This window comes from Schistocerca nitens, chromosome 1, assembly GCF_023898315.1.
Source record: "Schistocerca nitens isolate TAMUIC-IGC-003100 chromosome 1, iqSchNite1.1, whole genome shotgun sequence".
In the NCBI taxonomy this organism is placed as follows: Eukaryota; Metazoa; Arthropoda; class Insecta; order Orthoptera; family Acrididae; genus Schistocerca; species Schistocerca nitens.
The window spans coordinates 864,789,928-864,817,640 of NC_064614.1; the positions used below are offsets into that span (position 1 = coordinate 864,789,928).

At 37.6% G+C, this 27,713-nt stretch overlaps 1 protein-coding gene across 1 annotated transcript in view; it reads left to right on the forward strand.

Moving 5' to 3' along the window:
* Positions 1 to 27,441, forward strand: part of LOC126263514 (leucine carboxyl methyltransferase 1) — a 62,283-nt gene extending 34,842 nt beyond the window's left edge. The window contains exon 5 of the mRNA XM_049960610.1: positions 22,200 to 27,441. Within this exon, the coding sequence (XP_049816567.1) occupies positions 22,200 to 22,398 (199 nt within the window). The 3' untranslated portion in view covers positions 22,399 to 27,441. The remainder of the gene's footprint in view (positions 1 to 22,199) is intronic.
* Positions 27,442 to 27,713: the final 272 nt, after the last annotated feature.

Consider the following 27,713-nt stretch of genomic DNA (forward strand, 5'->3'; position numbering starts at 1 on the left):
ATTCACACGAGCACAAAACACACACATGTATGGCCACTCTCTCCAGCTGCTGCACCCTGATAGTCGAGTTGGGCCAAGGATAGTGGCGGTGTGTGTGTGTGTGTGTGTGTGTGTGTGTGTGTGTGTGTGTGAGCTGTACTAGTGAGTGTGTGTTTTTTCTTTTCAGGAAGGAGAACTTTCATGTCTGAAAGCTGAAATGTTTAACAATCTCTTCATTGTGCCTGTCTGTGAGTCAGTGCCTCTTCTAAGTGCTGAGCACCATTCTCTCCTTTTCATGATATTATTGTTATAGGTTATGAAGGATATGCCATATACATGGCTGGTTTTAGGTTGCACATGTGTTGTAGCACTTAACTATGCAGTCCTGTATTAGCAATAGGTGCTCTTATTTTATAAATGTATTATTTTGTTTCTCTATATCATGCATATGTGTTCTGATGAGTAAGATACAGTTGACAAGTAGTTCTGGAAGTGCTATCCTTTTGCAGAGGAGCAAAGAGCGAGGACCAAAAGTTTCAGCTTTTCCTTGCAAATTTATTATTAAAAACCTTGTAACTTCTACTATATGCTCAAGTACTTTTACCAGATTATGATTTTTATTTTTCCCCCCTCCCATCTGTTTGACAGAATTAATGTGCCCACCCATTTTCCTCGGTGCTAACAACGCAATTGTACTTCTCTTGCATAGCAGAATGTCTTCACATCATGTTAGACTAGTATTACCATTCATCCAGTCATTGAAGCTTTCTTTGATCAAGATGGGTATGTATTGGAGACTCATAACTTTACCAAAAAACAACATAAACTAGCTATACATTTGTAAATGTTAGAGGCAACTCCTTTCCTGATAACATTGATAAGTTTCTTCTTCTTCTTCTTCTTCTTCTTCTGTTTCTTGCTATACCTCATTTTATTTTCACTTTTGTAGAATCTTTTGGACCCAGTGAATTCACAATTTCCTTCATGACAGTCAGGACATCCTTTTGCAGTCGAATACTGTGTTACATTTTCATCTAACTTTGAAGGCCATTCTCCTGTGTGAACTGTTGCTGTTCTTCTTGTACAAATTAAATTCCTCTTCTTGTCACTAGAGTCCTGCAGCTGTTACCGCATCACTCTTGCCGAACTCTTCGACCTCACCATTATTCCTCATCCTCTTCTATTCCTTTTCTCTCCATTGTTTTTTGTATATGCTTCAACCAACTTTTTCGTGATGTTCCTCTTCTTCTTCCAAAATGTTGCCATGAAAGTGTTTTCTATGACCGTCTGTCTTCTTGCATAATTTTTACATGCTCTAACCATTCTACCTGTCTTTCTTCTATTCTACCCTTCCCATATTTCTATGGTAAGAAAAGTTCTGGTAGAATGTAAATAATTTAAGAGTAAAGGAGACCACTTACCAAACAGCAGAACCATTGAGTTGTCAATAGACACCCACAAAAGAGGAAAAGAAGTTGTTGGCTTTCAGAATAAGTGGTTTGATGAGCTGGGGATGGGTGACAGGTGCATGGGCTAGGCGTGTGATATGTTACAGAAGGCTTCCACCAATTGTGAGACTCCTCTCCTGTACATCCTAGAAGTCCAACACAACTTACAATTCCTACTGACCATGAGAAAAAGATGAAATAAATGATGAGACAAAATTCTATGTGTAGGAGCATGAAATGTCAGAAGGGTAGTTTGAAGATCTGAGAAGGGAAATGCAAAGGCTCAATCTAGATAAATTAATTTCTAGTCAGGCATATATAGGTTTATGTCAACAGCAGCAGAAAATGGTATAATGGGAGTAGGTTTCATTGTGAATAGGAAAGTATGGCAGGGAGAGAGACGATTCGAACAGTTCAGTGCGAAGGTTGTTCTCATCAGATTCGAAATCAGGACTGGATTGTAAGGCTTACCCAGAAGCAGACTCAGATCAAAATTTAGTGATAATGAAGAGTAGACTGAAGTTATAGAGAACCATATGGAAGAATCATTGTGGAAGGAAACTGGATACTAAATTACTAAGGAATAATGAGATGCATTTTAAGTATGCTAAAGATGTGGAATCTGTGATAAGGAATACCACAGTAAGCTGTTCAGTTGAAGAGTGGACATCTTAAAAAGAGCAGCCACATATGTTGGAAAGACAAACAAAGGCACTCTTGAGGGTAACAGCAAGGAACCCTTGTATAACAGATGATTTATTTCAATTGATCAGTGAAAGAAGGGAGCACAAAAATGTCAAAGGAAAGATAGGAATAGAGCATTCTCACTAGAGAATGAAATAAATAGGGAGTGTAGGGAAGTCAAGCCAAAATGGCTGCAGAAAATTCTGAAGACACTGAAGAAATGATCGGCAGAAGGACAGATTCAGCATATAGAAATGTCAAAACAACCTTTGAAGAAGTTAAAAAGCAAGGGTGGCAACATTAAGAGTGCAATGGGAATTCCACAGTTAGATGCAGAGGAGAGAGAGCGGATAGGTGGAAACAGCACATTGAAGGCCTCTGTGAGGTTTGTCTGATGGCATGATGGAAGAAGAAATTTGAGTTGATGTGGAAGAGATAGGGGCTCCAGTATTATAATCAGAAATTAAAAGAACTTTGCAAGACTTGAGATTAAGTAAGGCAGAAAGGATTTCTAAAATAATTGGGGGAAGCGGATTATTGAAGTTGATGTGTAAAAGTGTAAAATATATGAGAGTGGTGACATAACATCAGATTTTCAGAAAAAATATCATCCTTTCAATTCTGAATATATCAAGAGCAGATAAGTGCAGTAAATGTGGCATAATCACCTTAACAGCTCATGGACCCAAGTTGCTGAGTAGAAGAATACACAGAAGAATGTAAAAGAAAATTAAGAAGCTGTTAGGTGACAATCGGTTGGGCTTTAGAAAAGATAAAGGCACAGAGAGGCAGCCCCGATGTTGCCCTTGATAATGAAAGCAAGACTAAAGAAAAATAAGACATGTTCATAGGATTCGTGAACCTGGCAAAAACATTTGATAATGTAAAATGGTGCAAGATGTTCAAAATTCTGATAAAAATAGGAATAAGTTATAGGGGGAAAAAGAATAATATATGATATGCACAATAACCAAGAGAGAACTATAAGAAGGGAGGACCACAAATGAAATGCTTGGATTAAAAAACCAGTAAGACAGGGATGCAGTAGTATCTTCACTTTTTGTAGTCCTCAGTTGTGTAAATATTATGCAGTGTTGATAATTTTTTTCTTTTGGACCATATAATCACAAGAGAATAAGACACGATTTTTGTGCCATACCTGTTTTGCCTTTGTTATTTGCAAGGCTTGTGGCCAGGAATATATGCAGATTTTGCTTATACTATTTGGTATATATTGAGGAAGTTATATGTTGTGTTCTTGCACTTTTAGATTTTCTGTGATATACTAATGATTTAAAGTTCTACTTACAGATTTTGTGGCTGGTGATGTATGTGTTCTTTTTCCTTTGTTAAACCTGTTCTTCATCTGCTTACCGCCATTTGAAATTTTGTTTTTACAGCACTAGGAATTGAACACTCATTACGATATTATGTTTTGGATGGTGTTGCCAACTGTCAAATGCCAACTATTGAATGTGTTTTTGTGATAGTGTGTGTGTGTGTGTGTGTGTGTGTGTGTGTGTGTGTGTGAGAGAGAGAGAGAGAGAGAGAGAGAGAGAGAGAGAGAACTGGTATTTATTTTGGTATTACTTAGGTCTTGGAAATTTGGTAATTTGTGATAAGGTCTTATGGGACCAAACTGCTGAGGTCATCGGTCCCTATTAGGTGTTGATATGTAGTTTCTTTTCTTTTTATCATTTCTTGTATTAAGTTTAGTAGAGAGTTTGTATTGATCACATTTATTCTCAGCAGTGGCCTCCCAGATGTAGTTTTCCTGCAGTTTTTCACAGCATCACTGATTTCACTCTTACTGAACAAAACAACTTCCAGTTTGAGGATGAATGATATCTGCAAAGCAGTGAACTACCTATGGGATCACCAATATCAGAAACCTTATCCAACATTTTTATCAGTAATTTAGAAAACCAAATATTTGAAAAGATAGCAACTGATGAAAGATTTAAAATCATACGTTGGTATAGATATGAGGATGACATTATTTGTCTTGTAGATGAGCTGAATGATAAAGTAGATGTACTCCACCTTGAAACCGACAAAGCACATCACAGTGCAAAAGTTCACACTTGATAAAGCAAAAGAAGATAAAATAAATTTTATTACCATACCACTAATAAAAGTATATGGCAAATATTCCTTTAACAGTTTAGGAAAACCAATGGCCACAGCACAGTAACACATTCCTCATCTATCATCCCTACATCCAGTAACTAGCAGCACTAAGACATATTATATGGAATAAACAGGATTCCTTCCCCCATGAACCATGGACCTTGCCGTTGGTGGGGAGGCTTACGTGCCTCAGCGATACAGATGGCCGTACCGTAGGTGCAACCACAACGGAGGGGTATCTGTTGAGAGGCCAGACAAACATGTGGTTCCTGAAGAGGGGCAGCAGCCTTTTCAGTAGTTGCAGGGGCAACAGTCTGGATGATTGACTGATCTGGCCTTGTAACATTAACCAAAACGGCCTTGCTGTGCTGGTACTGCGAACGACTGAAAGCAAGGGGAAACTACAGCCGTAATTTTTCCCGAGGACATGCAGCTTTACTGTATGATTAAATGATGATGGCGTCCTCTTGGGTAAAATATTCCGGAGGTAAAATAGTCCCCCATTCGGATCTCCGGGCGGGGACTGCTCAAGAGGACGTTGTTATCAGGAGAAAGAAAACTGGCATTCTACGGATCGGAGCGTGGAATGTCAGATCCATTAATCGGGCAGGTAGGTTAGAAAATTTAAAAAGGGAAATGGATAGGTTAAAGTTAGATATAGTGGGAATTAGTGAAGTTCGGTGGCAGGAGGAACAAGACTTTTGGTCAGGTGATTACAGGGTTATAAATACAAAATCAAATAGGGGTAATGCAGGAGTGGGTTTAATAATGAATAAAAAAATAGGAGTGCGGGTTAGCTACTACAAACAGCATAGTGAATGCATTATTGTGGCCAAGATAGACACAAAGCCCATGCCTACTACAGTAGTACAAGTTTATATGCCAACTAGCTCTGCAGATGACGAAGAAATTGATGAAATGTATGACGAGATAAAAGAAATTATTCAGGTAGTGAAGAGAGACGAAAATTTAATAGTCATGGGTGACTGGAATTCGCCAGTAGGAAAAGGGAGAGAAGGAAACATAGTAGGTGAATATGGATTGGGGGGAAGAAATGAAAGAGGAAGCCGCCTTGTAGAATTTTGCACAGAGCATAACTTAATCATAGCTAACACTTGGTTCAAGAATCATAAAAGAAGGTTGTATACCTGGAAGAATCCTGGAGATACTAATAGGTATCAGATAGATTATATAATGGTAAGACAGAGATTTAGGAACCAGGTTTTAAATTGTAAGACATTTCCAGGGGCAGATGTGGATTATGACCACAATCTATTGGTTATGAACTGCAGATTGAAACTGAAGAAACTGCAAAAAGGTGGGAATTTAAGGAGATGGGACCTGGATAAACTGAAAGAACCAGAGGTTGTACAGAGTTTCAGGGAGAGCATAAGGGAACAATTGACAGGAATGGGGGAAAGAAATACAGTAGAAGAAGAATGGGTAGCTCTAAGGGATGAAGTAGTGAAGGCAGCAGAGGATCAAGTAGGTAAAAAGACGAGGGCTAATAGAAATCCTTGGGTAACAGAAGAAATATTGAATTTAATTGATGAAAGGAGAAAATATAAAAATGCAGTAAATGAAGCAGGCAAAAGGGAATATAAACGTCTCAAAAATGAGATCGACAGAAAGTGCAAAATGGCTAAGCAGGGATGGCTAGAGGACAAATGTAAGGATGTAGAGGCTTGTCTCACTAGGGGTAAGATAGATACTGCCTACAGGAAAATTAAAGAGACCTTTGGAGAGAAGAGAACCACTTGGATGAATATCAAGAGCTCAGATGGCAACCCAGTTCTAAGCAAAGAAGGGAAGGCAGAAAGGTGGAAGGAGTATATAGAGGGTTTATACAAGGGCGATGTACTTGAGGACAATATTATGGAAATGGAAGAGGATGTAGATGAAGATGAAATGGGAGATAAGATACTGCGTGAAGAGTTTGACAGAGCACTGAAAGACCTGAGTCGAAACAAGGCCCCGGGAGTAGACAACATTCCATTAGAACTACTGATGGCCTTGGGAGAGCCAGTCATGACAAAACTCTACCATCTGGTGAGCAAAATGTATGAGACAGGCGAAATACCCTCAGACTTCAAGAAGAATATAATAATTCCAATCCCAAAGAAAGCAGGTATTGACAGATGTGAAAATTACCGAACTATCAGTTTAATAAGTCACAGCTGCAAAATACTAACGCGAATTCTTTACAGACGAATGGAAAAACTGGTAGAAGCGGACCTCTGGGAAGATCAGTTTGGATTCCGTAGAAATGTTGGAACACGTGAGGCAATACTAACCTTGCGACTTATCTGAGAAGAAAGATTAAGAAAAGGCAAACCTACGTTTCTAGCATTTGTAGACTTAGAGAAAGCTTTTGACAACGTTAACTGGAATACTCTCTTTCAAATTCTGAAGGTGGCAGGGGTAAAATACAGGGAGCGAAAGGCTATTTACAATTTGTACAGAAACCAGATGGCAGTTATAAGAGTCGAGGGGCATGAAAGGGAAGCACTGGTCGGGAAAGGAGTGAGACAGGGTTGTAGCCTCTCCCCGATGTTATTCAATCTGTATATTGAGCAAGCAGTAAAGGAAACAAAAGAAAAATTCGGAGAAGGTATTAAAATTCATGGAGAAGAAGTAAAAACTTTGAGGTTCGCCGATGACATTGTAATTCTGTCAGAGACAGCAAAGGACTTGGAAGAGCAGTTGAACGGAATGGACAGTGTCTTGAAAGGAGGATATAAGATGAACATCAACAAAAGCAAAACGAGGCTAATGGATTGTAGTCAAATTAAATCGGGTGATGCTGATGGAATTAGATTAGGAAATGAGACACTTAAAGTAGTAAAGGAGTTTTGCTATTTGGGTAGCAAAATAACTGATGATGGTCGAAGTAGAGAGGATATAAAATGTAGACTGGCAATGGCAAGGAAAGTGCTTCTGAAGATGAGAAATTTGTTAACATCGAGTATAGATTTAGGTGTCAGGAAGTTGTTTCTGAGAGTATTTGTATGTAGTGTAGCCATGTATGGAAGTGAAACATGGACGATAACCAGTTTGGACAAGAAGAGAATAGAAACTTTCGAAATGTGGTGCTACAGAAGAATGCTGAAGGTAAGGTGGGTAGATCACGTAACTAATGAGGAGGTATTGAATAGGATTGGGGAGAAGAGAAGTTTGTGGCACAACTTGACTAAAAGAAGGGTTCGGTTGGTAGGACATGTTTTGAGGCATCAAGGGATCACAAATTTAGCATTGGAGGGCAGCGTGGAGGGTAAAAATCGTAGAGGGAGACCAAGAGATGAATACACTAAGCAGATTCAGAAGGATGTAGGTTGCAGTAGGTACTGGGAGATGAAGAAGCTTGCACAGGATAGAGTAGCATGGAGAGCTGCATCAAACCAGTCTCAGGACTGAAGACCACAACAACAACAACAACAACAAACAGGATTCCACTCAGCAAGACAAATAATGAAAAGAAAAAAAATAAGATCATATGGATAGCTGGGAATGAGGGTACGACACACATGTAGTACTCGGATTCAATCAAAACATCAAAATACAAATACGAAACAAACACAAGATTGCAGGGAAACACAACCCTCAAACCTACAAATACACACAATACAAGTACTTGTTGACATACCACTTGTGCACATAAATTAAAGCACAGAGTGGTAAACATCCTAAAGAAAGTGAGCTTCCATATGGCATATAAAACTGTGCAAATCTTGCAAACAAACTTAAGCCAACCAACAGGGATCAAAAATATGCAAACGTCAGTGTCAAAGTTGTGGTGATTCATGCATAGGCATGACAAGCAGGAATTTTAAATGATGATACAAAGAACATATTAGATATTTAAAGTATGAAACAAGCCATTCCATATTGGCAGAGCACAACCACCATCCTACAAACTTGAAACGAGATACGAAAATCGTTAGCATAAACAACAACTGCAAATGCCTTATACCAATGCAGGAAAATAGTCAGATCAAGGAAGCAACTGCTGAGAACAACCAGCGGTCAATATAAACTCTCTACTAAACTTAATAGAAGAAATGATAAAAAGAAAAGGAAGTGCTGTGAAAATGAAATTTCGAATGCCAGTAAGCAGACGAACAATTGTAGCAAAGGAAAAATAACACATATATATCAGCATCCATGAAATCTGTATGTAGAAGTTTGATACTATATCACAAAAAAGTAAAAACTGCCAGAAGTGTTTGCTGCTCTGAATGAGATTCTGGTAAAGGCTCCCGATCATCAAAATATCAAGAAATGACATGGCTCCACCTGCGACAGTTTCCTTCCATCAGAAGGTAGGATACCTGGATAAGATGCAAAGTTTTCTTGTGTGAAAGTTCGATAAAATCAAACACTTCATATCTTTGCTGTACTCAGTGGACACAGCAACCATCAAGCAGACCCAACAATTAGTCAACAACTAAGACCTAGAGCTAGAACTTTTTGCAAAGTGTGGCTACATATGATTAAGAGTTTGGAAGAAGGTATGGAGGAGGAGGAGGATGATCAGTGGAAGAAGTTGATGAGTGTTAGGGACATCATTGATGGAGTTACTAAAGACTAATTGAAATTAAATTTGAAGAACAATCAAGATGTGGGGACTTTTGCAAACTTGACTGAACTTCCTTTACAGGTGCTGAGAAGGTATGCTCCATTGGTTTCTGTAGATGTTGAGCAGAGTTTCTCTGTATATAAGGAGCTATTGAGTTCAAAACACCAGTGACTTAGTGTCAAAAACGTTAAAATGATGTATGTAATCCAATATAATAGAACCCTGTAAATGAGCCAAAGAAAGTTAATGTAGCTGGTTTAAACCCAAATAAAGTAATTTCATCAGCACATTTTTTGTACCTTTTTGTGTGTTTTAAGAACCTTTTTTCCCTTTTATGACCATAATTTGCACCTTAAAATACTTTCACTAGTCATGATCTCATCAATTTCCTCCCAGCATTTGATCTCTCTTCTTTGCTTCTTACACATGGATATTAAAATCCCCGTCTTGGCCCTTTCCTCCTTTTTAGTGCCACTGTAAAAATGAATGAAGCCCGTTATATTTTCATTTCTCTTGCTCTTGTCCTTTGTTTCACAGAAAACACACACATCTATCAAGTGCCTGGAATACTTCTATTTTCTTCGTGCCCAAACCCTGCAAATCCCACATTGTTATAAACTTTGTTCTTTTCTGTAATCATTTTCTTCTGCATGATGATCCAGTTCTGTTATTTTTTCTGGGGCTTTTGACTGATATCTTGAGCCGAAAAAATATGTTTCACAAATGCTGTGGAGCTGGCCCAATAATTCAACCCCATCATGAGCACCAGTCAATGTTTCGGGTTGCCATCCCCCAGGCAGACTGCCTTCGTAGGGCTACAGGCTTGGCCCACTTGACAAAAGAAGGAAAGAATATATCAGGGCCAGATGAAGGAAAGATGACACATTGTCTGGTTCCTCTACAGATGCATGGCCGATTTGGAAGACCATGCCAATAGCTACACTACCAATGGTATAGACTTCCACTTCATTGAAACACGAAAACAGTCTTACCCACATGGATAGTGCTACAGTAAGTTCATGTCTCATAAGAGGCCTGATTAATTTTATTTTTTCTGAATTGCCAGTCTCTGGATGATTAGTTCTGGCATATATGTCAGTTTTTGATATATTAGAAATGCCATTTTCTACCAGTGAAACTAAGACAGCAACTCTAGGCAAATGAGAAGATCTACCTAGAAGTTTGAATGTATTATTAGTTCATATCGGGAGAAAAAGCAGTCAGATTTCAAAATTTTGATGTAATTACTTCTTCTGTCTGTAACTGTTTACCTTTTTATTTATTTATTTATTTATTTATTTTATTTATTTATTTTATTTTATTTTTTTTTTTTTGTTTTTTTTTTTTTTTTTTTTTTTTTTTTTTTTTTTTTTTTTTTTTGTTTCGGTACACTTGAAGGACAGTGTCCTATATCTCACCCTGTTAGCCATTGTAATCTGCAGTGGAAAAAGACTAAGTATATAACTGATTAATGCAATCAATACAGCAGCAGGAGAACCTTCAGGTTCAAGCCGTGAGTGAAAGAAATCTTAAAAGATGGTACTCTTGAATCAGAAACAGTTGAAGTATTGTGTGAACTCTGCCTGCTGCGTAGAAAATTTGAATTCTATAACACAGTGAGAAGTGTAGGATAGAAATGACTTGCAGAGAAATATAAAAATAAAATGTGAATATCTGAGAGGGCAGCCATGCAAGACAGTTTCATATCTTATTCACGAAAGGCACCCATGAACAAAAAGGTAAATTTTTCTTTCTTCAGTATGAAACCACAGATGTTACATTTTTCATAATGCCAGACAAAAGAGAGGCCTTAGTGATCTCTGGCTATAGATTGATTGTACACAGTGGTTACAATTTAGGCCTCCTACAGATGTTTCATTCATTTTGAAAGCACTATGTTACCCGAACACAATTTAGGCCTCCTACAGATGTTTCATTCATTTTGAAAGCACTATGTTACCCGAAGTATTCCGTTGACAAATATGATTGATGTATGAATAGAACAGTAAACTCACCAAGTTTGCATTTTGCACCCTACAAATGTTCTAAGAGTGTCCCTCTGGTCATGTGATACGTGTCAAGTTCGTTCTGTACCTTATGTAGCAACATCCTGTCAGTGGTCATCGCAGCAGCATTGATGTGTTCTCTGAGCTTTTCCAGTGTTCTTGGCTCAGTGGAAATAGTCTCAAGACAATAGGTCAGACGACGTTGGGGGGGTGGGGGGGGGGGCGGCAAGGGAATTGGGGCTACATCATCAGCACCAACACTTCGAAACAGATGATATGGAAGTTCATCATTCAGGTAGATATGGACGTTCATCATTCAGGTAGCGACATTAACCTTCAGCGAATCTCATTATGAACCATAATTTCACAAGGATTTTCAGTGCCCCACTCTCTCACATTTTGGCAGTTAATGTATCCAGACAAATGGAAGATTGCTCATTTTCCAGCACACAAAAACTCCTCTTTCTTTATTGCTATTTTGTCAATGTGCTGAACTTGTAATGCCAGCTGGTGGGCATAATGGAAACACGGTGAGTTTACAGATTAGTCATGGATCATAGATCAGTCATATTTGTACATATAATACTTTGAAAAATATAGAACTTTGAAAACGAATAAATCATCTATATTATCCCTTTATATTGCTGCACAGCCAACCTCTTTAAAAGTCCTGTTAACAATGTCAAGGCGAGGTGTGCAACACTACTAAGATGGAAACAAGAAATATGTGCTCACATTAACTGTATTGTTATCAAGGAGGAGAAGTGGTGCAGGAATGGGGACACCCTTATACCCATGTGAAGTTCCTGAAGCAAATTTTGCCTCATTCAGGTGCTGCCATTGTCAGTTGCAGTCAGAACCATGAAAACAACACTGTTAATTATTATTGTATTGACTGCTATCCTCTATTATATTATCTGAGCAGCACATTTGGTATGAAAGGCCTTGGCCAAAATACAGTCAACTCCTGCCATTTCAAAAACTAATGCCAGTTAGAAACATGGATTCAGAAAGACAGAAAACTGTTGGTTACAACAGGCAGCACTTTCAAACTGAAATTATGAACTCCCTATATGTAAATCTGTGTGAGTGATTCAGGTAATTTTTTACTGAGAACACCCTTTACAACATTTCATTCATTATAACATCATCAGTATGTTAGTAGGTCTATACGTTTCTGTGCAATATCTAGGTATCATCCACAAAGAGATTAAACAAATATCTATTAATAAACAATTTGCCACATTCCTATAAATATGGGCATCATGTCAGTTGGTATCGTGTATGAAGGATATGCATCTGGTACACTTTCCTAACTATATTGGGTGTTGAATGAAAGATTATTATTATTATTATTATTATTATTATTATTGTGTTTTGCAAAAATTACCTGTAACAAGTACATGAGTTCCTTCGTCTAACTTCTGAAAGATGAAACCACCGTGGATTAAAATAGTTTCATCATACAGAGATTACATGTGTGACACAGAATTTTAATCCTACTAATGCAGAAAGCAGGAGTTCCACTTTTCAATACCATGCCTGGAACACATTTTTTAGTGTTTTCATTGTAATCATATTACAAGTGATCAGCCCTTTATTTATTAGGTATAGCCTGTTTTCACAAATGCTGAACACAGGTGTTGTTCATTTTTCTTTTAGAAGGACTAGCATTATGTAACATGGTAAAATATTGTGATACATTGATTGGAGAAGTATGGTCCATGTTGTACTTAGTGGTGGATCTTGGAAATGTAATATTGCACACATAACAAGAGAAAATGAGCACACTGGTGTACCTGTTTGGGTTAAACCAGGGGTAGTCAACCTTTTTTACCTACCACTCACTTTTGTATCTGTTAGTAGCAAAATTTTCAAACCACTCACCAGTTCAACTGTACTGGTGATTTATAAAGCAAGGAAGTAACTTCACATCATAAAATTTATAATGCAGAGTTACAGCAAGTTAAAGCAAATAATAACAATTATATACCAGATACTTTTTGTCAAATTTTATGAAAACCTAATGAAAAATCTTCTAAACCCCGTACTGCCCAACGAGCAACATGATAGCTGGAATGACCACAAGTGGGTATGATAGCTGGAATGACCACAAGTGGGTAGTAGGGCCCTGGTTGCCATGGGTAAACTTAAGGGGATACGGAATCGGATTTTGGGTTAAAAAATCGAATTTTTTTTTATTGGCGTATTATATTCTGCCATGTTTCCTCTTTAAAATGACGTATCATACATAGCTCTACTACAATTATAACTATTTTATTTTTATATATTTGTGAGATCGGGTATTGCGCTTTAGTTATACACGTCTCTCGTGGCTGACCATGAACTTTTTGGCAGTACCTTTAAAGTGACATGAATTCAAATATCCCGGTTTCCAGCGACTATTTATACACTAGTTGCCCGAAAATGTTTCTCTCTGGTTTCCTCAAGTTACTCTTTGACTTTGTGGCGGGACTGTTTTGTAAACAGTGTGATATAAGAAAGTAGTTGTTGTTGAGTTATTTCGTATTTAGTACTTCATTTTTCGCAGTGAAAATGCCTAGAGCTAAAGCAAAAGTATTTAAAAAGCGTGTGAACTGGCAAAAGAAAAGAAATAATGATTCATTAGCAAAGCAAAGCAGTTCATCATCATCACTGTTGGAAAATGTGAATCCACTTATTACTGATTTGCCGAACGAACTTACACCAAATGAAAACAGTGCTTCTCATAAAAAACTAAGAGATTTGGAAGAGAAATATAATTTACTTGATAGAGGGAATGAAGTTTTTGAACTCATTGATACGAATATATTGTGTGAAGCTCTTGAAAACAGTTTGTGCTGCAAAAAATGTCATGGAAACGTTTCTCTGAAAGTAGAATCCCATGTTGGCCTGGCTGTCCAGTTTAATTTAATATGCAGTGTTTGTAAATACAGCTGTAAGTTTCCAAGTTCGGTTTCAGTAACTGTAAATAATGGATACAAGAAAACTGAACTTTATAGTGTAAATATTAGGTTAGTTTATGGATTGCGAGCAATTGGTAAGGGCAAAGCAGCTGGTGATATGCTATGTGGTGTTCTAAATCTTCCAAGTGCACCTTCAAAGTTTGAAGCTTACAATTATGTACTAGGATCTGCAGTTGAAGATGTAGCACAGAAGTCAATGCAGGTTGCTGTGGAAGAAGCAGTGGAAGAAAATGACGGCAGTCGTGACCTCACAGTGGCGTTTGATGGCACGTGGCAGAAAAGGGGCCACACCTCCAACAATGGTGTTGTAACAGCAACTAGTGTTGATACTGGCAAGGTTATTGATGTTGCAATAATGTCTAAATACTGTAGGTGCACAGGCAGGCTGAAAAATGAACACAGTGATGACTGTATTGCTAATTATTATGGTAGTAGTGGTGGCATGGAGGTTGCTGGGGTGAAGAAAATTTTTCATCGCTCTTCACAGTGGTATAATGTTCGCTATGTCAAATATCTGGGAGATGGTGACTCTAAAGCATTCAAAGAAGTTTTGGAAAGCAAACCATATGGGAACAGTGTAAATATAAGCAAACTTGAATGTATAGGACATGTGCAGAAGAGAATGGGTGCCAGGCTGAGAAGGTTAAAATCAGTTATGAAAGGGAAAAAACTAGATGATGGGAAAACCTTGGATGGCAGAGGAAGATTGACTGATTCCATAATAGACCACATTCAGAACTGCTATGGCCTTGCAATCAGGCAAAATACAGGCAATCTTGAAGAAATGAGGAGAGCTATATGGGCTTTATATTTCCACACCGCATCCACGGATGAGCATCCACAACATGGTTTGTGCCCCAAAGGTGAAAACAGCTGGTGTAAATACAATAGGGGACTAACAACAGGAGAGAAATACATTCACCACCACAGTCTACCATCAGCCATCATGGCAGAAATAAAGCCCATTTTCAGAGATCTGGCTGACAGAAGTCTTCTGATGAAATGTCTTCACGGAAAAACGCAGAACCCCAACGAGTGCTTGAATAGTGTGATATGGCATCGTCTCCCAAAAACAGTGTTTGTCGGAATTAATACACTACATTTTGGTGTGTATGATGCTGTGGCAACCTTCAATCTTGGAAATATAACTAAATGCCAGGTCCTTCAAAAGTTGGGTATGTGTGTTGGTTCCCGTACGGTACGTGCTATGTTCTTTTTAGATCAGCACAGACTAAGGCATGCTGATAATATAATCAAGACATTAGTGAAAAAAGCAAGACAGGTGCAGAGGGGTGCCAAAAGAAGACTTGAAGATGATTATGAAGACTGTGAAGGGGGTATTAGCTACGGATCAGGAATGTTTTAATCTTCTTTCTCCGTTTCCCGTAAGTTTACTTTTTACTTCATCTAGGAACATTATCTCAGGTACTGGTCAACCTAGAAGTCTGAAATTTTTATGACGTAGTGACATAGGTCCCTATTACATACTGAAACAACGATTTTTTAATTACTTGATTTACAAAAGACTTAGGGGTGATAGTCTAGTAAAAAGCGATGGAAAAAATTTACTTAAAAATAAATGTACAATATCTCTGTAAGAAGATACTTTGACAATAAACTGTTGTTTCAGTATTGTTGTAACATATGAATGCACATACAGTAAAATTTTTACCTCTCTGTCTCCAGTAGTTTGTGAGAAAATGTTCCCTATAGTAGGCATATATTAACATTGCGGGGATAGGTGATTCCGTATCCCCTTAAATTAGCAAAATAACATAAACGATAGCAAAAAATAGCACTTAGTTAAGGGGCTCCGGAATGCCCTATACTTGCAATGTTAAAATAACGCTTATAAATTACATCTTTCCTCACAAAGTATTTGAGGTAGGAAGTTGAACTTTTTACAGATTATTTATTGGAATATGGGCTACAACTTAACACAGGGATTTTACAAAATTTTAGTTCAGTTATTAAAGATGATTTTTTTTTCAATTGTAATGAAAATTCACAACATTTTCTTGCAATTTTTTATTTATATATTCAAAAATATACAGTTTTTTGGAAAAATGCTGTGTTAAATTATGCAGAAGGTACTGTGTAACATTTACTGAAAGTTTGAAACAAATATGTTTGGAAGATCCTTAGAAAACATGTAATTAGTACGAGAAAATAAAAGTTTTGGGAATCGAGCGACAAAGATTGGATTAACTTTTTAGTGCATTCCAGGTCCATAGGATGGATTATCTTCATCCTCTGCAAACTCCTCCTCCAGCTTCCTCTTGTTGCTCCTCCTGTTTACTCTTGCTTGTATTTCTAGACTCTTTACAGCCCTGTCTGCAGCCCGAAGGCGTTCCTTGTCTAAAGCAAGCATCGCTCGTACCATGTTAGAACCTATCTTCATTCCCATATTTCTAAATACCTTGCACCTTACAATGTTGCCATCATTGAAAGTTGCAACAGCATCATACACACCAAAGTGAAGTGTTTCTATTCCAACAAATACAGTCTTGGGGATTCTCGGCCATATAACACTATTTACACTTTCATTGGGGTTTTGAGTTTTTCCGTGAATACACTTTTTCAACAGTTCAGGTGCTGCTAGGTCTCTGAAAATAGGTTTTATCACCTCCATTATTGCATGAGGCAGACTATGCTTATGAGTGTACACTTCACCAGTTAGCAATCCTTTGTTGTATTTACACCAACTGTCTTCTTCTTTGGGACACAAGCTATGTTGGGGATTTTCATCGTCTTTATTGTTTACAGTAATAACACATACCTTTGGCTTTCCAACATTTCTCCTTTTCTTAAAAGCCTTCAGAGGATTTCTAATAACTTTACTTTTACTCATTATTATACTTCAACAAAACAGAGACTCAAGAAACAGAATTAATTACGAATATTTTCGAGATAACGACAGAGTAAATAAACATGAAACAATCGACAATCACACCAGCGATATATATTGAACCATCACAGGTTAGCCACAACACATACTTTATCTCACATCACTAAAATGTACCTGATGAACACGGACGTTAATAATACCACCATTTGACAGCAGTTTAACAGCGCCACAGTGGGTCACGCCCATGTAGAACACATTTCAAAAAAAATTTAAAAATAGTTGTAGTCTTCGGAATTGAATAAATTATATATCTATTAAAAGGTAATAGTCTGCAGATTCAGAAAACCAAAAAAGTAAAAATTGAACTTTTCATGATTTTGAGCCTTTCCGGAGCCCCTTAAGTAACAATTCGTTCTCTCACCCAAAAACCAGGCAGCATGACTGACATTGTGGGGCCCTTAGGTTGTTTAATATCTGTACTACTGAGAAAACACACATTTGATATGTGAATTGTTTATTGAAATTTGTAATACAAGCAAAGACAACCACTTATCGAGAACTGATGTGTGGCACACAGAAACATGTAGTGGAGAACAGTTAGGCTTGTGCTCTTTGTCTTGTAAAAGTACATACAACCACCCAAATACATATATATGCTTGCAGTGTTAGCAAGACTGATTATTGATAGCAATTGCCTGGGTAGATGGAGAGGGGGATGAGGTAGAGAATGGCATTTTGAGGTGAGGTGAGGGTAACAAGGTAGTGTGGGTCAGGTCTTTTGCCAGATGACAGCAGCTGCACAACAAGGTGAAAGGTGTTCAGAGGATAGAGCATATAAGGGATAGAGAGAGGTAGGAGTGGAGAAATGGAGGGGGGGGGGGGGGCGGAGAGTATGGGAGAAGGCTGAAAAAAGGGTGAGAGAAGAGGGGCGGGGCAGGGAGGGGACAGACAGTGCAGTACATAATCTGCTGGAGAGGGAAGGAGTGGTGTGGACAAAAGAGAGAAGGAAACAGGTAATGTGAGGGAGTGAGAAAAAAAGTTAGTGAAAGTTTCAGTGAGGGGAATTGTGAGAACACAGCATATGCTGGAGAGACAGTTCCCATGTGCACAATTCAGAGAAGGTTGTGCTGGAAGGGAGTAGTCAAATGGCCCACATAGTGAAGCAACTGTTGAAGTTGTCAGTGTAGTGTTGGCAACATGTTTGCAAGTTTGTAGTTTGCCACAGTTCGGCAATGACCATTCGTGCGAGTGGACAGCTGGGTTAGTTGTCATGCCCACATAGAATGCTCTACAGTAATTGCAGTATAGCTGATATGTAATGTGGCTGCTTTCACTAGTGGCCCTGCCTTGATTGGCAAGAGATACCTGTGACTGGACTGCAGTAGGTGCTGATGGGCAGATGTATAGGCACCTTGGTCAATCACAAGGGAATGACCCATATGCTGCAGGATTGGAGTACTGATGGACAAGGATATTCTGTAGGTTGGGTGGGCAGCATAACACTACGTTGGGTGATGGGGTATAGGATTTTGAGCAGGATATCCTTCATCTCAGGTCGCAGTGACAGGTAGTCAGAACCCTGGTGAACGATGTGGCTGAGCCTTTCAAGGTAGGGTGATACTGGGTGATTAGAATGGCTGGTTAACAGGTTTTGTGGTGCTTTGAGAATTGTGGAGTAAATTCTAGAACCACTTGGCCATCCACCATTTGAACACCTGATATTTTAGACGTGAGTGGGGGAAACAAAGACACCCTACTGCGCATTGCCTATTTGTAAGTGCAGCTTAAAAAGGGGGAAAAAAAAAACAGTTATGAGAAAGATGGACCCGGCAGTCGAACACTGGCAGACAAGTACCTGCTGTACGGTCCACAGAGTCTCCATGTACGGGTTGAGAAGAACAAGGAAACTTTATGTAGTATTCTGTGCTTTTTAGTGTCTCTGTTGATTGTAAAAATACTAATGAACTATTGAATATAGATTTCTATGTCCATTCATGTATTGGACTCGTTTAAGAGTAGAGACTTTTGAATTACTTCAAGTCTTGGCTATGAATGAAGCAAGACACATGTATGCTATTTGAATGTGTGTAAATGAGTCTAATGTTTAAGGAATAGATTAGCTTGCAGAAGTTATTGTCTGTGAAAGTTGAAAATATATAGTGATTGAACTGAAAAGTATTTTACGAGTACCAAAATTATTTGAAGGATAGAGGTGTATTTTAATAAATTCCTTTAACTTGCTATAGTCTTCAGAGAAGAAGCTTTTGGGAGATCGACATAGCTGATTACCCAGAGTAGAGGATCGTCTACACACAACGTGCAAGTTAACTGAATTGAGAGTCGTGTGTGCTTAGCAACCCAAAACCACACTGTCTCTTGTTGCCTGAAAATCATTAGAGTTTGCTGGTGACAGAGGAGGCGATGGCACAGGAGATCACTTTGTGGATGAGCTGGGTAGGATATTGTCTGTCAGTAAATGCTTTAGTAAGATATATCAGCATATTTCAACAACTCCTGCTTTCCACTGTAGATGTGGTATCCCTGGGTGGCGAGACTTTTTTTTAACATGGAATGGGTGACAACTGTCAAAGTGGAGGTATTGTTGGTGGTTGGTGCACTCAATATGAATTGACACATTTATGGAACCATCTGAGAGGTGCAGATCAACATCTTGGACAGTGGCTTATTGAGTTGAGAAGGTCCAGGTGAAGCAGATTTTGGGAGTAGGCCTTAAGGTTCTAGAGGAAGGAGCAAAGGTTGCCTCTGCCATGAGCCCAGATAATGAAATTATCATCAGTGAATCTGAGCCAGACAAAGGGTTTTAGGTGTGTACTGGATAGAAAGGGTTCCTCCAAATGGCCCATAAATAATTTTGCATAGGATGGTGCCATGTGATTACCCATGGCAGTATCACGGGGTTGTTTATACATTTGGACTTTGAAAATGAATTAGTTGTGTGTCAGGATGTGATTGGTTTGGAGTGAAAGACAAGAGTTAGTGGGTTTGGTATCAGGAGGATGTATAAAAAGGCAGTGTGGGATTTTGGTGTGTAAGGTCATCACATCCACAGTGACCGCCAGGACTCTGGTGGTAAAATGGAACAGGAACTGTGAAGTTGGTGAAGGGAGTGGGCAGTGTTTTTAGTGTAGGATGGGAGGTTAAGGGCAATGGTTTGGAGGGTTTGGTTAACAAAGACAGATACTTGTTCAGTGGGAGCATTGTACCCAGCCTCAATGGGACAGCCAGTGGGAAGATCTGTGGGGTTAGGTCTGTGAAGTAAGTAAAAGGTAGTAGTCTGAGGGTGGGGGAGGGGGGGGGGGGTTGCTGGTGTGGGGAGGGAGATGGATTCAGTTGTCAGGTTTTGGGATGGAAGGCCTTGAGGAAGTGCTGGTCTTTTGGGGTTAGATCATGGCTGTAATGTTTGTATGCAAAGATGTCTGAAAGTTGTTGGAGACCCTCAGTCACACAGTCACTACAATTCATGACCACTGTGGTGGAGCCTATTGAAATGATATATCTTCTTATAGAAACAGTAAATAACTTAAAGTTGTTTTGGAGTTTTAAAATAAGATTTTTTTTCTTTATAGTAGGAAAGTTCTGGCAGAAACTTTCTGAGTAAAAAAGACCACTCAATGAAAAACAGAGGCATTGAACTGTTAACAGGCATGCACAATCAAGAAAGAAAATACTAGCTTTTTGAATAAATCTGTTCTTGAGCTAGAGTACAAATACACACACACACACACACACACACACACACACACACACACACACACACACACACACACCTGTGCCCCTAAATAGTGCTGGCTGGATGCACACAGCCAGGATTGCAGTTTGGCAGGTGGACTAGGGTGGGGTGAGGTTTGTATCAGGTGGTGTGGGTAGGAGGAGAGAGAAGCTGGAGGAAGAGGGTTGGGTAGCTAGTGGCTTGGAATGAGGCAAATGGTTTGCTGGCTAGAAATGTGAGAGAGAGGGCTGGCAGCAGCATGGGCTAGGGATGTGATGCATGGGCATCGGCAAAAAGTTAACATGTGACACATCGTTTGGAGCCAGTGTACTGTGTGCATAACAAAGGCAAGGGGGAAAATGAGCGATGTGGACGGACAATACAAAAGAAACAAATTAGATGTAGATTATGAAACAGTAACAAAGGATGGATGACACCTTGGTTAGGGTGGAAGGGGACCATTATGCAGTATAAATATAGTAGGAAAGTTCTGGTGGAGTATAGATACTTAAAGAGTAAAGGACAACAACAGTCCAAAGAGGAGAAGTGATGTAGGTCATTCCCCACAACGGTAGCAATACCTCTGTAAAGAGACATGTGCCTGCTAATATCTCCTGTGGTATGAATGTGTTTATTTCAGGAATGGCTTTCTCTGTACTATTCACTTCCATGATTGAGTGACTTGTCTGCCGGCCGCGGTGGTCTCGCGGTTCTAGGCGCGCAGTCCGGATCCGTGCAACTGCTATGGTCGCAGGTTCAAATCCTGCCTCAGGCATGGATGTGTGTGATGTCCTTAGGTTAGTTAGGTTTAAGTAGTTCTAAGTTCTAGGGGACTAATGACCACAGCAGTTGAGTCCCATAGTGCTCAGAACCATTTGAACCATTTTGAGTGACTTGTCTAGCGATTTCCTTCCACCCTAAGCCTCGTGCCACCCTTCCTTTGGTTCCATCTCATAATTTACATCTACTGTTTGTCTCCTGTAGTGTCCATCTGCATCTCTTCCTATGTTTTCCATCTCGCCTTTGTTACTCACACACTTCACCAGCTGTGTCCAGTATGATCATGCATGACTTTTGTTCTGACACCTGTGTGTCACTTGTATAGCTTGTGCACTTGCCACCTTCCCTCCCACAGTCCTAGCTAGCAAACTGGCTGCCTCCCTCTGAGCTACTCACGTCCAAGCCCCAACACCTCTTCGTGCCTCTCTCTCTCTCTCTCTCTCTCTCTCTCCCCCTCCCCCCTCTCTCCCCCTCTCTCCCCCCTCCATCCCCACCCCCTCACACTCTCTGCTCTTCCCACCTGACAGAACTGGTCCTCCTGCCAAACTGCAGTCCTGGTATTGTCTGTCCAGGTGGCATTATGAAGGGGGGCAAGCAGTGTGTATTTGTACTGTAGTTCGAGAAAGGATTTATTCTAAAATTCTTTCTTTGTGTGTGTGTGCCTGTCAACAACTCAATGCTTTTCCTTTTCGGTGAATGATCTTCTTTACTCCTAATTTTTTTTTCCTTTGAGTGGTAGAGAAAGCAAGCAATTATCTGAAGTTTAACTAAATTGAGAAGGTGAGACTGTGAGCTTTTATTACATATAAATATATGTGAGGAAGCACCAAGTGTGTTATCAATCGAAACAGTTTTATCATCTCATTTCTTCATTTCTTAAAATGCTGTCAGCTTTGCAATGCCCTGTGGTGCAGTATCACCATTTTTCCTCATTGTCCTTGTATTTCCAACAACTTAACATGAATATCTCTCACAACTTATTTTATCATTATTATTCTTGTTGCTAATATCACAACTATCACCACCATCACAATTCTTTCTCTGTGCTGCAGGTTCTTGAACACGTCTTGGGATGGGGCTCGAGCTTGGGACATGGTGCAGATATATTCAGCTCTTCCTGCTTCAGAACGACAACGTATAGAGCGCATAGAATTTTTGGATGAACAAGAACTGCTAACACAGTTATTCCAACATTACTGCATTGTAATAGCCTGGAAGGGTGAGATATTCAGTGACATTGACATAACATAAATCCATTTAGGCTACATTTTTTATGAAATACTGCAGTATTAATTAGACATTAATTAATTTTATATATACATAGCTTCATGCTTGTCTGAACCAGAAGTCCTACTACTGCCAACAATATAATAAGCTGTAGATTGAATCTCTGATAAGAGGTAATTTTGTGAAAGAAAACCCTACTCAGAGACAAGGCTCAGCTGAATGAAGCTGCTGTTATCCCTTAGTGGCAATGTGTGTAGTATTAATTCTGGTGTTTGGCTACCTTATCAGCTGCAATACCAGGAAGCAGGATAGAAGGTTGTATAAGAGAAGCAAAAGTGCATGGAAAATGCTGGTGAGCTCAGTGTGAGATTTGAGGTGCAGGGCACAGATCATACAGCTTGACTGGCTTTGATTTTAATACAAATTTTCATTTTCATGAAGCATATGGATAAATTTCCATAAATTTCCAGAGTTTCAGGTGAAATTGGTGTTGACATCCACTTAATTCCATTCTCCAGTTTATTTTTTCTTGAAAGAGCCACAGTCTGAACAATAAAGTTACTTGTAAACAGTTTTCCTTTTATATTAATGTGCACGTCAGTTTTAACTGTTAGGCAAGTGGGACCATTCCACTGAAACTTTTAATATTAAAATATATATGTTTCCTTAATGTGTGTATGATGTGATTTGCGGACAAGAACAACATCTATAAAGTATATGTTTTTGCATAACATATGCTGTATAACTTTTTCTGTAGCATATTTTATGTTCACATATTCTAGACATTTTGAGCTTCACTGTTTCTTCTTGTTACTGCATAATACATAAAGGTAATACATAAAGTAAATAATGCATGCCAGTCACTGCAAGAACATTATTTCTAATCTACATTTAAACTGCTATTTTACAAAGCGGTAGAAAGATCAAACTGGGCTAATAATGCAATAATCAAGTGTTACAAATCTATGGTGCTATCAGTTACAATTCTTCTAATGCGTTCTAGCTCCTGTACTGAGTGATGAATCATTACTTTCTCTGTGTCATGTTCTTAGCAGTTAACATGTAATATGTTGACCTTGTAGCATCATTTCACTAGGGGCATGTATGAAACATTTCCTACATATTTGAAAAGTTGTCTTTATTTTTTCCAGAGGACCTTTATGATACAAAAGATGCTCAAATTTCCCCTGTCAATAAGAACATTCCATAAACAAACAGTGTGGCTGGTTCATGCCAAGTATTTATTATGTCAGAAGTGATATATTTGAAATTAATTTACATGTCTTCAGATGTGTAATGTTATTAGAACCATATTGTCTAAGCTCTGTTGAAGTCAATAAGAATGTTTTGTGCACCAGTCTTTGTCAAACATATACATTGAATTATCTTTATATATTGAAGTATTCTGCATCTTGTTTAAAATAATCTGAAACATCACTAAGAAATATACAAATGATGTGCAACACATCAGTGAATTGGTTAATTGTTAAATTGATAGAAAACTTCAAAAATGAGCTTCATTTAGGAGTAATAAATTAAAAAGATATATCTTTCCTTGTCTGTGAGTTATTAGGTTTGCATCAGAATGTTTTAGTCACTGCTGTTTGTTATATATTTGAGAATTTATTTTGAGAAAAATACCAACAATCTTTTATTCTCTTTATTAACATTACAAATCATTATTTTCCATTCTGTGTCCCAGACATTCCCATAATAGATTTTGTTGAATTGTTGTACATTTTTTTAAAGCCTTCTATTTCTCTCACTTTTTTTACTGTTTATGACAAACTGTGGAGTTTGTAAAGTGATAAATAGGCCCTTGAAATTTCTAGTATTTTCCTTCTTTATATTAGTCAATTTTGTCTTTGGAGTAACTGTTAGTGAGCTTATTATTCATAGTGCTGTGAGGAAAGACAATTGCTCATGGTTTAGGACAAATGTGAGAACAGAGAATGCGCACGTAAACATGGAGTGGAATTATATAGCTCATTTTACAAAAATGGATTTGTGATCACACTTGAACTCAGTCAGCGACAAAACTTGATGTAATTATTTACAAGTTCAAATATTTATTAGTTTACTCACATAACTGTGACCCAAGCTCCTGTGATTCTATATGATGTTTCTGTTCAGTCATTGATTTTCTCCATGCAACTTGATGATCTTAAATTTTTGACATCTTAAGTATGTGAAGTGTTCAGGATTATGTATAAAGTTCCATCTTTATTTATTGCAAACATTGTCATTAAAAAAATTTAATCATGGAAGTGAATAGTACAGAGAAAGCAATTACCTAAATACTTCATGTAATGGAAGAGATTAATAGACTTGTGCCTTGAAAGAGACGTACAGGATATGGCTACACTTATTACATAGATACTCCTACATTGGTGGAAATGCTACATTACTCAGGGTCTTTTTACATAAATATGAATAATTTGCCCATGGTTCACTTTTCTCAGTTATACAGTTGTAGTAGGTTACCTGTGACACAGTTAATATGTTAAGATGGCCTTACAGTTTGAAGTTAGCAGAGTCATTTATGAAATTCCTCTCTTTTAAAGTTTAGTGGCTGCACTGGATGTAAGGGCTGTAGGTAGTTGCTTCATCTTGTTGGCTACCTTTAATATCGTAAAATTGGTAGGGAGAGCAACTCAGTAATTTTATTTATTTATTTTTAAATCTAGATTAGTAACCTACTCAACATTAGTTATTTTCTGAATGGATGTACAGATATGTCAGACAAAAGTGAAATCATGTGGTGTGGTGTTTTCAGTACTTCACAGTTCTGCCAACTCGTAATTATAAGATGCCACTATTTAATACTGTTTACTTTGTGTGTTCTTAAAAAAAAAGAAAAGAAAAAAAAAAAGAAACGGAAAGAATGAAACACTGCACGATTGGCTACGAAGGCCAGCTTTGGCTAAAGAAAATAGATTAAGCCTGAGTAATATTGTCCTACTGTGTAAATGCAATACATGTGTTGAAATAAATGAGTCATCCATTATTAATTACCTTTGGGACAACTTCACTACTACGATTCTCCTTTGTTGTACATATGTACTGTGTCAGATTCTAGTCTTTGCAGAGGCATACATGATTATGTAGACTAATATTTAGTGATAACCAAAGATTTAGTATTAAAGTCTCAGATAAAGTTTAAGAACCTTCTTGATATTATGCTTTCTGCAATATTCATTATTTCAATAATTAATACTTTTTCACATCATCTATTTCAAAACTTGCTGTAGTTACGTGAAGTATGGTTCAGGATCCATGACAAGATATATGATCCTCAATTTACAGACTAATCTCCACTTTGTTCAGGCAGTACAAGACAATAGCAGACTATGTGCACTTGCATATATTACTATTATTATTATCATTAGTATTGCAATTAGTGTTTTGTCTTGCATAAATTTGCAGTGTATAGAGGCTACATTAGAATCCAGATAAACAGTTTTACTCACTTCAGTAGTTATATTTATTTTTCACATAAACAATATTTGATTCTGGTAGGTTTATTTTACAGATTTTCTGCCATGTATGCTTCATGAAAGTGAGTAGGAATTCTGAGATTGGAATGTTGCTGTTATTTCTTTTTAATTGTGTGTTTTCATGAAAGTAGAAGGAAAGTGTACCTCACATCCGTCACAAATTTTGTAAGAGGGAGTACTATTATGTTTTGTATTACTATCGTGTTTTGTATTAGTGAAGAAACAAAGCAATCAAAATTCTATTGCTTGAAATATGTTATTTTTCCTTCCTGGAATGGACAGTAAGTCTGCCAGTCACACATTTATTCTGTGACAATTTATGAATAACATTGGTTCCAGGTTTCTGTTAGGGTTGCAGAAATATTTCTAAATATCTTTATCTCTCCTTGACATTGATTAATACTGCAGTATACATAATAAAATAAATTTTATAAGTCCATAGATAAAATGCTTAAATATTTATATCTGATTATTTAGATATTTTATTTTTGATTTGGTTACCGTTTCATGTTCTTTGCATATTTATCAGTGTGTGTCATTGATTCATGTAGTAGAGATTTGTCATTTATATTGTTAATGCAGTAAATACCTTTTTCATGATATATCACATGCAGTTAAATGAAGATTTTAATTCTGCTTGTGATATTAAATGGCTGTGTATCTTTCATGCTAGCATGTGTTAATAATGTAAGACTGTTGTTATTGTATAAAGTCTCACAATGTTCAGGTACCCTATGAAATAGAAAATATGTGATGAGTTGATGTTAAATACCGTGCCTGTTGAACTGACTGGTGTGGATAAAAGAAAAAAAATATCAGATTTAACACTGGGATGTACCATATAAGTGACTTTTGCATTATGATCAGCCTTTTAGAACACTTTTCTGGGGTAGTGGGTGAATGTTTCACTTGATAGTTCATTACAGTATGATTGTCTAATTATATCACTACATGTATGTGTCCAGTGGAAATTGTAGGTATAACCCCAAAAATGCTGTTATATTGATACCTATGGTAACCAGTCTTCTTATATTTTCAGATGTGTATTAATGATTTGTAAGCATTATATATTAAAATATCATTTCTGTCTGCTTACATTTCTTCAGTTTTTTTCAATTGAGTTCCTGTTTTTATTTTCAATTTATTGATTTTCTGTTACATTTCATTCAAACTCCCTGTGAATTTGTAATAAAAAGTTTTATTTTATTAATTTTATTGGTGGGTGGAATGTTGTATAAATCACTAACTATGAAAGAAAAATTTATCATGTGAAGTATGAGAGTTTTGAGTAGTTGTAGATTTCTGTTATAAAGACTTCCTTATATACTAATCTGAGTACAAGACACATTTCATTTCATTCTTGTCTTGCTTATGCCTTTGTCAGTGAATTTATTTGTCATGCTGACATTTCATAATTGGTGAGAGATACTATTTGCATTGGCATTTATGTGTTCTATGATATCAATATGTGAAGTCAACATGTGGATGTGAAGTGTATAATCCAAGGTTTTCGTGTCGTGCCAATGTTAAAGAACATTTCAATATTCGTAATAAAATTAATCTGGGTTGAGTCCACAGACTTTAGCATTACAACCTGTTATATGAATATTTTAATAAATAGTCTCATTCCATCTCACATAGAATTACAAATTCTCAAAATTCTTGTTTAACATTAAAACATGATGAACCAGTGATTAAATATTTCTCAAGTTAAAAGCCTTCACATGTGTAAAGAAACAGATTGTGATCTAAAAATTTGTTGAAGTTGACTTGAGTCCAAGAATTGTTCTCAAGTTCTCCAACATATTATAATGAGCATAGTAGCAATTTATGCCCTTTTTG